At 41.9% G+C, this 12,642-nt stretch overlaps 1 protein-coding gene across 1 annotated transcript in view; it reads left to right on the top strand.

Moving 5' to 3' along the window:
- Positions 1 to 7,788, top strand: part of VEGFD (vascular endothelial growth factor D) — a 37,923-nt gene extending 30,135 nt beyond the window's left edge. Inside the window, exons 4-7 of the mRNA XM_055338856.1 lie at positions 32 to 180; positions 915 to 1,015; positions 6,114 to 6,309; positions 7,134 to 7,788. Coding sequence (XP_055194831.1) covers positions 32 to 180; positions 915 to 1,015; positions 6,114 to 6,309; positions 7,134 to 7,260 — 573 coding nt within the window. The 3' untranslated portion in view covers positions 7,261 to 7,788. The remainder of the gene's footprint in view (positions 1 to 31; positions 181 to 914; positions 1,016 to 6,113; positions 6,310 to 7,133) is intronic.
- Positions 7,789 to 12,642: the final 4,854 nt, after the last annotated feature.

The following is a 12,642-nucleotide window of genomic DNA, read 5'->3' as shown; positions in this document are numbered from 1 at the left end:
TATATGTGTTATGGTTCTTCCTCTCCTCTAGCTCTTTGAGATATCAGTGCCTTTGACTTCAGTACCTGAATTAGTGCCTGTTAAGGTGGCCAACCATACAGGTTGTAAGTGCTTGCCAACGGCTCCCCGCCATCCATACTCCATTATCAGAAGATCCATCCAGATCCCAGAAGAAGATCAGTAAGCCTTTCTTGTATTCACTTATGCTTGTTCTTGCTTTGCTAAAGCTGTGTGTGGAGAATATTTCATTATTTTAGGTGTTAGATGTATATGGCAGTAAGACCACAAATCTCAGTGGTTATGAACTCACCAGGTCTACTTATAGACACCTTTGTTCTTTTTAAAAATTATTTTTATTTAAAAAATTATTTTTATTTCAATTTAATTAATTTTTTAGAGAGAGTACATGCAAGCAGGGCAAGGTGAGGGGCAGAGGGAGAGGGAGGGAGAGAATCTTAAGTAGGCTCCATGCCCAGCACAGAGCCCGATGTGGGGCTCCATCTCACAACCCTGAGATCCTGACCTGACCTGAAATCCAAAGTCAGATACTCAACCAACTGCACCACCCAGGCACCCCTTATCTCCATTTTTAAAAAGGTAGTGCTTAAGAGCTATGTTAGGACAATGTTTACTTTTGGCAAATAAGCTCTGTTGACAGCTAATTTGCACAGTTTTAAAAGCAATCTTCTTAAAAAGATGATAACTGTCCAAAATTACAGTTTAGTTTCCAAATGGAATATTTGTGCTTACAGAATTACTATCTAATAACATACAGTTCATAAATATGAATTAAGCTCCTTAAAAACCATCACTATTCTCCACTCAGAAATGTATTCAGCATTTTAAAAAAATGCCCCAAAGGTGTGATTGCCCTTGAAATATTTTAAATCTGGTTTGTTATTTTCTTTTCCTAGCTGTTCCCATTCCAAGCAACTCTGTCCTGTTGACATGCTATGGGATAGCGACAAATGTAAATGTGTTTTACAGGAGGAGAATCCACTCGTTGGAATGGAAGGTAATGATGACAGTAAGGAAATAAAAATAGTAATAATAAAAATGACAATTGTAACTAACATCTATTGAGTGCTTACTATGGCCAGGCAATGTTGTAAGCCTTTTAGATGTATTAACTCAATTACTCCTCACAACAATCCTTAATGTACTATTATTATCCTTTTTTTTTTTACAATGACAGAATGGACACACCAAGATATCTAGTAATTTTCTCCAGATTACACAGCTAAGAGTGATAGAAGCAGTCAGATTCCAGAGCCCACTGTGCTTTCATTATATAGTAAGTCTACCAATGCACGGCTCTGCTTTTTAATCTTAAAGAAAAACCCAGTGATTAGAACATCTCACAACACTGGATTTGAAAGGCGATGGTAGCCTTTCATGAAAGCTACTTCAAAACTAAACACTAGTCAACCACATTTTACTAATTTATTTGTATAGAAGCCTCACAGGAACATAAAGTGATTTTAGACTTATTGGTTTCTTTCAACTGTGGCATGTGAAAACAGGCCAATTATTTGAGAAAAAGAAATGGGGAGTAGGAGAAAACTTTTTCTGAAACTAGGGCAAAGTAAAAGCAAAACATGGCCAGCTATTGGACGACGAGGAGTCGGGAACCACATGTCATCACTGCTCAGAACTCGTAATGCTGTGATGTTTGATGATGACTATTTGGCTGAAAATGAATGCGTTGTTAGAATTTATTTCCCGGAGGACATGACAGGATTCCACTGAAAAAAAAAATCACAAGGAGTCATGCACTTCGAACCTTGCTTGTTTTAAACTATGATCTCCAAGCAAGACTTTGTAAGGACTAAACTCTACGGAATAATGTCCTAGAAACCATAAATAATGTTCTACTTTCTAGACTTCTGTCTCTCGGCTTCCTTCTTATTGTTTTCATGAGAGTTCATGCAAGTCTTGAATGTCTTCTACATCCTTTCCACCATGTGTTCAGATTATCCTCTGCTAGAAAAGACCTTGGTCATGAGGAAGCCTGCCACCCACCGAGGCAGCACAGTTACCCTGGGCACACTCTTGTTGTTAGTAAACTGTATTGAACCTCAATCTCTGTCTCTAGGACAGGACCAGTCAATGGAATGACAGTGAGAGTCACATGTGTAACTTACATTTCGTGGTACTCACATTAAGAAGGTCAAAAGGAACAAGAACATTTTTGTATATTTTATTTAATCTAACATAGCAAGATAGTATCATTTTGACGTGTCATCAATATACATTCATAAATGAGATATCCTGGGGAGGGACTCAGCTGGTGCACGTGTGTGCTGAAAGTGGGAAGAGCGGGGTGGAAGGAGAGCAGTGCTCTGAGTGGGGGCAGCATGAGTGCTCAGGACTGAAAGTACGAGAAGGTAGCATGTCAGGGTGCTGAAAAAACTTCAGCTTGGTGGGAACATAATGGGAGGGGGCTGGGTAGATGTGAGAGAGGAAGCTGGAGGAGTTCACAGGGGACCTTGGGCATCTTGTCCTAGAGACTGGATGTGATGCTAAGGGCAAAGGGAACTCCCTCAACTGGGTCAAGCAGGAGAGTAATAGCACCAATTAGAATTTTTTTAAGATTTATTTATTTATTTGAGAGAGAGAGAGAGAGAGAGAGAGAGAGAATACATGCATGAATTGGAGGGGCAGGGGGAGAATCTTCAAGCAGACTTGCCACTGAGCACAGAGTCCAACTCAATCTCATGACCCTTGAGATCAAGAACCATGAGCTGAAACCAAGAGTCAGACATTTAATCGACTGAGCCACCCAGGCGCCCCATGGCAGCACCAATTAGAATTTTAACACAATCAACCAGTGACAGGATAGAAGATGTGTTGGCCCGGGGCAGGAAAGGAGACTTCTGGAGAAGTTGCAGCAGTGATGGAAGTGAGAGGCATGGGGTAGCTAGATCACCGTCACCTCTCCCGTGGCCTCGTCAAACGCATGACATACTGAGCTTACTGTTCACTAAACACCCTTTTCACACATGTGGCCGTTAAGTCAACTGCCTTTTCTACACCTACAATGACTTCTCTTCCCTGAATGAGCACATTCGGGTTAGCGAATCCAAGACCAGTTTAATTTCATCTTTTTGGATTCAGGTCATAAACAATAAGACAAACAATACCAAAAAGGAAAAATTGGAGGGTCCTGATTTTATATTTTAAATTCCTCAAGAATTTACCTGGAAAAAAAATCCATGAACTTGTTGATAAAAAATGATGAAAGAGACAAGGCTGAGAACAGAACTCATGGTATTCCATCCTCAACCTTGCTAGGGTGGAAATCAATATATGACGCTTCAGGGTATCATCCTTAGCTAGTTGCTGTTTCACTCAGTTCTCCTACACACAGTCTCTGTTACTTTTTTTTTTTTAAAGTAACCTCTACGCTAAAGTAGGGCTCAAACTCACGACCTTGTGATCAAGAGTCACAGGTTCTACCAACTGAGCCAGCCAGGTGCCCCCCGTTTCTGTTACTTTTAGTTAATGCTTATAAGGATTGAAGCCAGCCACTGCTAACTACCTTTCTGTAGCTCAGCAAACACCTAGTGGACTGTGTTTCCCTAAACTACAGAAGAAGGGCATTGGCTCTATCTGAAATGGTCTGAATGAATCTCTACCGCCACCTTGTGATTCATGCAAGTCTTTAAAGAGCTCCTTAAGTATCCTTTAACAATCTGTTTTGTTTTTAGTTTTTAGTTTAATTCCAATATAGTTAACATACGCTGTAACAGTAGTCCCAGGTGTACAATATAGTGATTCAGCGCTTCCGTATATCACCTGGTGCTCATCAGGACGGTGCATGCCTTGATCCCGGTCACCCGTTTCCCTCCTCCCCACCCCCTTCCCCTCTGATAACCATCAGTTTGTTCTCTAGAGTTGAGAGTCTGTTTCTTGGTTTGCGTCTCTTCCTCTTTTTGTTCCCTTTGCTTGCTTGTTTTGTTTCTTAAATGCCACATATGAGTGAGATCATATGGTGTTTGTCTTTCTCTGACTGACTTATTTCACTTAGCATTATACTCTCTAGCTCCATCGATGTCATTGCAGATGGCAGGATTTCATTCTATTTTATGGCTGAATAATATTCTGTTGTAGTGCTTCTTCTTTATCCATTTGTGAATCAATGGACAATTCCAGACTTCAAGTTATATTACAAAGCTATAGTCATCAAAACAGTATGGTACTGGCACAAAAATAGACACATAGATCAGTGGAACAGAATAGAAAACTCAGGACTGAGTCCTCAAGTATGTGGTCAATTAATCTTTGACAAAACAGGAAAGAATAGCCAATGGGAACAATCTATTCTCATCCTGCCCCAAAGTGGCATATACCTCATCGACATATGGCTTACAAAGCTCACCTTTTTCCTCTTCATGCAATTCTGAGAATCTCCCCCAGATCTGGCCTTCCAACACCCTTTCCATGTGGTTCCTTGAATACCATCAGTCACAGAGCAGTTAAAACTATGAGATTAGACAACATGAGATTGCCATTTTGATATACTGTCAGTGGTCAGATATTGACAAGAATATATGGTTTAACCCAATGTCTTGGAACAATGGACAGGATTCTTCAGAGTCTTCCTACATCAGCCTGTTTCAGGACCTTTTTACTATAGCGAATGAACTCAACATTTGTCATGTGCCTATTTTATGTCAGAATGATGATATCTGATTCCAATAACCTTCATTATTTTTTAATTCATAGAGGAAATAGACACATGTAAGCAGTGCAAGAAAGGACAGGATGGAAATAAGCACAGGGTAAGGGCACTTAGCTAAACTTGTAGAAGTTGAGAAAGATACCTGGGGAGAAAGATGACTGGCAGGGAGAAGGGCAAGGCGAAAAGCATGGGGCTGAGAGACCCTGGGATATCAGGGGAACAAAAAGTAGTATAATTTGGTATGGATGGAACACAGGTATATATGATGGGGGCGGAGGGAGAAAGATGAGTCTGGGAGATTAGTAAGGTCTCCATCATGGAAGCTCTCATATGACCCTGGTTGGGAAAACAATATGTTATTGGGAACCTTTTAAGAAACTTAAGGCAGTAGAGTAATGTGATTAGATCTGCATTTGATAATATTGTGGAAAATGGATTAAAGGGATAAAACTTGTGATAGCAAGATCTGTGACAGCCATCTACACAAAAAAATATTAGGGTGCTGACTGAATTGAGGTGGTGGCAGTGTTGATGGAAATGATAGAACAAAGTCAGGATGGCAGAACTGGGTGCACAAAGTGATGAGACCCAATATGGCAGGTGAGTCGGGAGTGATGGCACCATTCCCTAAACAAGGCAGATTTAGAGAGAAGCAGGTTTGGGGAAGAAACTAACCATGTACTTGTCTCCAGAACATTCAAGAATGCTAAAGTGTCACAGTCACTTTCTTCCCAAGTTTCTTCTTTTCCATTTCCTGCACTGAATTTCAACTTGGTGATCAGAATTGGACATGGAGTAGCAGTTACCCAATTGTTGTGTACACTTTCTAGAAGAAATAGCTGTCAACTAAGTGTGTCTAAAACTTCTCAGGCCCTCCTCTCAGCTGAACGTGTTCTTCCAACAGATAGTCTGCGGAATCAAGGTTTATCATCACTGTTGTATCTTTTATAACAGCGTTGTGATCTGTGGTGAGGGAATACATCACTTTGTATTTAGATCCACAGTCTGGAATGTCTGAGGTGTATTTCGATCATGCCCATACTTCTGTTCCTCCCTTCTTTTACTCTTCATCTAAAAACTAGGAAGGACCAGACTCAAAATTCCTCGATATCCTATGTTTTATTACTAATACTTGCCTGTGAAAGTTTGCATTTTGTAACCAGTCACCAACCTAAAAATCTCTTTGAAAATCATATCAAAAATACTCAGCTTATAACATCTTTCTCACAAACTTAAGAGAACACATGAACTCAGTATTGGTATTATGAAATCAGAGGTGAATCTCCCCCACCATGTGAAAAAACTAGGAGCAAAAATCTACAGGAGATCAGAAAAGTTATTTTAGAATAACGGAAAGTATACAGCTAATTTTGATGCCACGTTTTCCGTGCTACAGCCATCCGACCAACCTTTTTCTGTTTCTGTTTAGACCACTCTCACCTCCAGGAACTGGCTCTCTGCGGGCCGCACATGAAGTTTGACGACGATCGTTGCGAGTGTGTCTGTAAAACACCGTGTCCCAGAGATCTCATCCAGCACCCAGAAAACTGCAGTTGCATGGAGTGCAGAGAGAGCCTGGAGAGCTGCTGCCAGAAGCACAAGATATTTCACGCAGACACCTGCAGGTGAAAGGCATTTTCACTTTCACCTTCATTTGACTCATTGACAAATGTGAATGCCATTAATGTGAATGCCATTTCACTTTGGTGAAATTCCTTCTGAAAGCATTTTTTTTTTTTGCAGTGCCCAAGTCCCTTTTATTGATAGTAAAACAGAGGTTTGGCAACCAAGGACAAGTGAGAGTATATAGAGTGATGAGTAATTGTGAAACCAAGAAAATCCTGGGGCGCCTGGGTGGCTTAGCTGGTTAAGCAGCTGACTTTTGGTTTCACTTAGGTCATGATCTCAGGGTCCTGGGATCAAGCCCTACACCAGGCTCTGTGCCCAGCAGGGAGTCTGCTTGAGACTCTCCCTCTCCCTCCATCTCTCCACTCCCTTGCCCCAGTAAATAGATAAATCTTAAAATAAAAAAAAGAAAAGAAAAGAAAAAGAAAGTCCTGCCTGCTGTTGTTGGGTATGGATCTTCTGCAAAAATTTAGTTGATGAGATTTAAGCAATTATTTGGAGGGTGAGTTTCAGATCAGCAGGTTCTCTGATTGGATCTCTCTCAGTATATGTCCACATGTTTGTTTGTTCTTTGAGGAAGAGGATAGCACTGGATTTATACAGCAAGAAATATATTGATAAATAGAACCCTTACAGGTCACCATTTGGGCTTTCATAGGCTTTTTTTGCATCCATGTGGAATAACTGTTCAGGGTGTTATACTGACATTTTAAATACATATGGGGAAGATTTATGTTGAAAACTTAATCACATCAGAACAGAGTTATTCCTTTGAATTTAGTCCTTGATTCCGAATTCTCATGTTTATTTTCTTTTGCAACAGCTGTGAGGACAGATGTCCCTTTCACACCAGAACATGTGCGCATGGAAGACCAGCATGTGCAAAGCACTGCCGCTTTCCAAAGGAGAAAAGGGCTGCCTATGGGCTCCATGGTCAAGAAAATCCTTGACTCAACTTGGCTCCTGAGTTCCCCATCCCTAACATTTTAAACAGCATGCTGCTTTGCCAAGTTGCTGTCACTGATTGTTTTTTTTTTTCCCCACGTACAAGAAAAAAAAAATCTGTTTTATCCAGTCCCACAATGAATTGAGACCACCCTTCCATTACACACCAGCTGAGGCTTCCCTGGTTCACTGACAGATGACTTCCAACTGAAGATGCCCCTGCACAGCAGGATGGAGAGGAGGGAATCTGTAGCAACCTTTTTTTTTTTTTTTTTTTTTTTTGGTGAATGTTAAAGCTCTGATCATCCTAGAATCACAGGGGCCATAAAATTGATTACTCAAAACCAACGAGGCAATTTTATAGTCTCCAAGTCCTTCGCTAATGCAGCTGTCTTGTGAATTCTTCTCTTTATTATGCAGATTTTGATTTGTATGATCAGCACTGATTTTCTGATTACTGTCCAGCTTGTAGTTTTGAGTTTACTGAACTACTGTCTGTTGTTTCATATTTAAGTGTATTTAAAGAAAATAAACACCATTATTCAAGCCGTGGAATTTTGTGTTATTTAATATGGTACCACTCTAAATTTCATGCCAAGGGAAAAAATATGTCTTAAAGAGAGAAAGGGATCGAGAAGGGGGAGGGATGGGGAGAGACATGGGCACAGCAACACTTGATGTCAGTTAGGGGAAGCCCAGGCAGTAGCTCTCAGAAGGTTTAAGATTTTTTTTTAAAGATTTTATTTATTTATTTAAGAGGGAGAGAGAGCAAGCAAGCACAGAGGGAGAGGGTGTGGGAGAAGCAGACTCCCCGCTTAGCAGAAAGCCCTACAAGGCATAGGGCTCAATCCCAGGACCCTGGGATCATGATCTGAGCTGAAGACAGATGCTTCACTGACAGAGCCACCCAGGCACCCCGCAGAAGGTTTAAGATTCTAAATGAGGGTAAGTGGGGCCCCTGGGTTCCTTCAGCTCAGATCATCTCCCTCCCTCTCCCTTGGCCCCTCCCGCCACTCAAGCTTGTGCTCTCGCATGCTCTGTCTCTCACAGATAAATAAAATCTAAGTAAGGTTAAGCAAATGTGACCCAAGCTTAAAATCTGTCTTTCCTTTGAGATTCAGTGTAACTTAACCTGACCCGCATCTCGTGATGGAAGAGAGCCCAGGAATCCCCCCTGATGTCTTTGAGAACTTGTGTCTTCTGGCTGCCTCCAGCTCCAACTGCGGGCACCCGTTCTCGGGTCATTCACATCTCACTTCTCGTGGCCAAGGGCTTCCTCTCTCTGTCGCATGGCCACCCAGGAAGGGAGCACGGGCCTTTTCCCTTGTTGTTTTTCTCCAAAACAATCCCACAAATACCTTTTTGATGGCACAGACTTTAATGAACGTTTGGTAAACCAGAGGGAGTGATATAACATTAGCAGAATTGAGGCAGCATTACGAATATTAAGCGGTGTTTTTTTTTTTAGCAAATTAAGTCAATTTCACAATTTCACAGAATTTAGCAAATAACTTAAAAACGGATGCCCTCCCCAGCATCTTGCTGAAATGGAAAGATGATAGATAGGTAGATAGGTAGACAGGATCTGCTACAACACCGCAGACTTTTGTAAATAGCGGTGTTCGGCTTATCTCTCCTTGCACTGCGACCTCCTTACCATCAGAAACCGTTCCGACCAAATTTGTGCGACCCGAGTTCCTCAGGCCATGGTTATTACCAGGGGGAAGGTGATGATAGACACAGCAAAATCATTCTGTTCCTCCTAATTGTTGGATCCTGGCCCCAATCCCTGCCCTTCCCCTCTCGGTTCATAAGCGGTTCCTGAATTCTCCTCTCGCTCCCCCAGGTCCTCTGCGGCCTGTGGCTCTGCCCCCCTGCTCCTTTCCTGGCTTTAGTGCTCAGCCCCTGCTCTGGGGACACAGCTGTTCTAGACCTGGCTTGGGACCAGTCCTCATCATGCTGCCATTATTACTGCTGTCATCTGCTAGCAGCGGCCCAGTCAACCCTGTCCTGTCACTGTTCCTCCTCCCCCTACTTTATGACCCTCAAGCCAAAAGGCCTTCTTCCTCCTAGTTTCACTGTTTGATTCCTAGCCTTCTGGGAGGGCTCGGACCTAATGCATTAGCGTCCAGCTCCTCCTAGCTGTGTTCCTTCACTCGGTTCCTACCAATCTCTCCTCCTCTGTGGTTGTTGGTCACATTCCCTTGGGAGCTGGGGCAGCACACAGCCCGAGGGACACTGCACAAAGGAGTCACCTTGCTCAGCTTTGGTAAAAAAGAGAGCCTAAATCCAAGGACTGGCTCTGCCACCTAATCTCATTATGGGCTGAGCAGCCCCGTGGATCCTCAGTTTCCACACCTGCCAAATGTGGGTGGTAATCTCATCTCCTTGCTCTCAGAGTTGCTAACCTCACTTGGGTTACCGTAAATGAAAACAATTTGAAAAATACAGTGTAGTTTACAATTTACAGGGATCTTCCTGAAAGAGAGAAGCATGACTATGAGCAAAGTTCTTGGCTTATCCTGGATTCCTGGATCTGCCCTAAAAACAACTCCTACCATGTTTTGCTTAGTGGCTCTGGCTTCCCAACTGCCATTTGGGTGGAGATATTATAGAGAATTCTGGGCTAGGACAAAACTATTCGCTGTCTGGCTTTGCACCTCTAACCTTCCATAACTACCAAGACATCTGCATTTGGATCTCTGAGGCTGTGTCCGAGCTGAGATGGGGCTGGTCCTCGGGGTGGACATGGGGTAACTGGAATACTTACTGCCTTCTTAGAATTTGCTGGTCATTGTACAGGAGTATTTGTCATGCTAATAGCTTTGGAATGTGGACTGAAAATTCTCAACTTGTTGCAAAATAAAAATATGTGAGAAGCCTCAAGAGCTTAAAGCAAACACAGTAAATGCCAGTGATGCATGATGTCCCTGATTATCTAAGCCACAAGGCTGGAGAATGTATTAATAGGGCAGCACAGATCATAAATCTGGGACTAAAGAAAGCAGTGTGGCAGGACGCCCTTCAGAGTTGGAAACAGATTAGACAGCATAATGGACAGAGTTGGATGAGATTAAAATACTGACATCCTTGATAAAGGAGATGACACAAATCATCCATTTTAGGGCTTTTTTTTAAGTAAACTCTATCCCCAATGTGGGGCTCAAACTCGTGACTCCGAGATCAAGAGTCCCATGCTCTACTGACTGAGCCAGCCAGGGTGCCCCCATTTTAAAGCTTTCAAGAAAAATAGTAGTTTGGTGAAAATTGTGATTTTAATGGATTTGGCCAACGAGAGCTGGACTTTGTCTAACGTACTCATAATCCTCAGTGTGAAAACAATGTCTTACATTTAGTAGGTACCTAATAAATAATAATCAATCAATCAATAACAAAGAAGTATCGCATTGATTTTGTGCCCAGTGAATGGGAACTCGTCTGCTGCTGGAAGCCCAAGGTGAGCTCTCATTCTCCAGGGCCTCTCTCCAAATGACTTTTCATCATTCAGTATCTTGCCTGAGCTTCTTTGCAGCATAGCCATTGGCAATCAAGAGGAGAGCGTCCGATAGGACATTCCTCCACGCATAAGCGCTTACTAATTCAGCTTCTGCTGCTTCTCCTTCACTGATGACCCACTGGCCAAGCAGATCACACTGCCCAGCCCGGAGTCAGCGTGGTAGGGGATAAGACAGGAGTGTGAATATTGGAAAGTGGTGCATGGAAAGCTGCCGATGTAAACATCTCCCACAAAGCCTGGTTCTTGCCTCCAGCCACATGTGGCACCGATAGCCTTTGTCATTCATTCTACAAGAGCTGAACCCAGTTCATGTGTTCTCGCTTTTCCACATACAGAGTCCAGGACCCATGGTGGCTTTGGTCTGATTACCATTTTGCATCCTGATTCTGTGTCTGATACGTGGAAATGTTTGTTCTTTTTTTAAGTCACAGCTATAACATTTTGATTTTTCTCATCTCTCTCTATTTGAAGCAGAACGAGGAGTGAATAGTCCCAAAATGTTAATTGAAAATAGTATTTTGGCTGGAAGTCTGGCTCAACATCAAGCCCATTTTCCTCAGTAAGATCCTCTACCAGTTTGCTTGAACCTTCGCTGGAAATGCTGCTGCTCTGTCTGAACCCTTCCTCTCCTCGTCCCCTGCATAACAGCACAGGAGTGTACACTGGACAGTCAGCACCTGTGTCTCTACCTCGTCCCTCTTATTCTTGGAATGATCTTGCTCCTAACAGTAACCTGAGCACTTTTTACTTCTACGCTAAATGCTGGCAGCTAGAAATGCTCTTTCCCTTTGAACCCCCATTATTTTTTTTTTGTATTTTTCTTACAGTGCTGACACTTCCTACTTTTTCTCACAGGTGTTTGCATATGCCTTAACCCCATCTTGGTTCCTTGGGTATACGGCTCATGCTAGAATTTCCCTGCCCTGGGTCTTGTATGTAGATAGCAGGCTCTCAATACAAATGTGTGGCCTTCCCACTCCAAAATTATACAAGGGAGCTTCAAGCTGAATTTTCAAAGAGCTGGATTTCAAGGGAAGGTGATACACACATTTATTTGATACCTTCTCCGTTCATAGGTTATTTAATACTACAACTGGTACTGACTGCCCTCATATTTTACTAAGTATAATCAGAATACACTGCATGCAAGTAGTATTAATTTATTTAATTAATTAATAAATTAATTTAATTTATTTAATTTTAGTAGCCTCTAAGAAAATTCCCTAAAATCGTACCTTGATTCTACACACTTAGGCCGAACAGTATAATTAGAATTATCCCTAGATTTATAGCATAATCCTGATTCTACAACTTTTCCTTTGACTTTTAGAAAGTGGCCTTAAATTTGAATGGACTACAAATGGAGTCTCATACCCACATGAGATTGTGAGCCATGTGTAGAATTATGATTTATTTGCCTTTAATGCTCAGCGCCTAGGTCAGAGACTGGAGCATGATGAATGAATTTCAATGTTTTCATACTGCCACAACCTATACACTTCATTGGAACAGCCTGCAGTTTTCTCAGCCCTCTCCCCCGCCACAGAGACTCGGCAACAGTGTGCCTTTATTAATAATTTATAAAGGTCAGGCTATTCTACAGTACTTAAAACACAAAGAACCTTTCAAGAAAAGGGGATTGCTTTTTACCGCTGGAAAAAGGTATATAAAAGCTAGGAAGGATTAAAAAACTTTTAAAACATAGGGACCATGTTTAATATTCCTTGTATTCCCCACGAAGTCTTCTACAGAGTAGGCACTCAGTAAATGTTTGATGATAAAGGTAGAAAATATTCTGTTTTGAGAAAAGATCACAACTCTTTTGAAGGAGTATTGGCATCGGGATCTTAAAATTTCAAATGTGCATTGC

Source organism: Nyctereutes procyonoides, unplaced genomic scaffold (assembly GCF_905146905.1).
Source record: "Nyctereutes procyonoides isolate TBG_1078 unplaced genomic scaffold, NYPRO_anot_genome, whole genome shotgun sequence".
NCBI lineage: Eukaryota > Metazoa > Chordata > Mammalia > Carnivora > Canidae > Nyctereutes > Nyctereutes procyonoides.
This window is presented reverse-complemented; position numbering and strand designations above follow the sequence as displayed.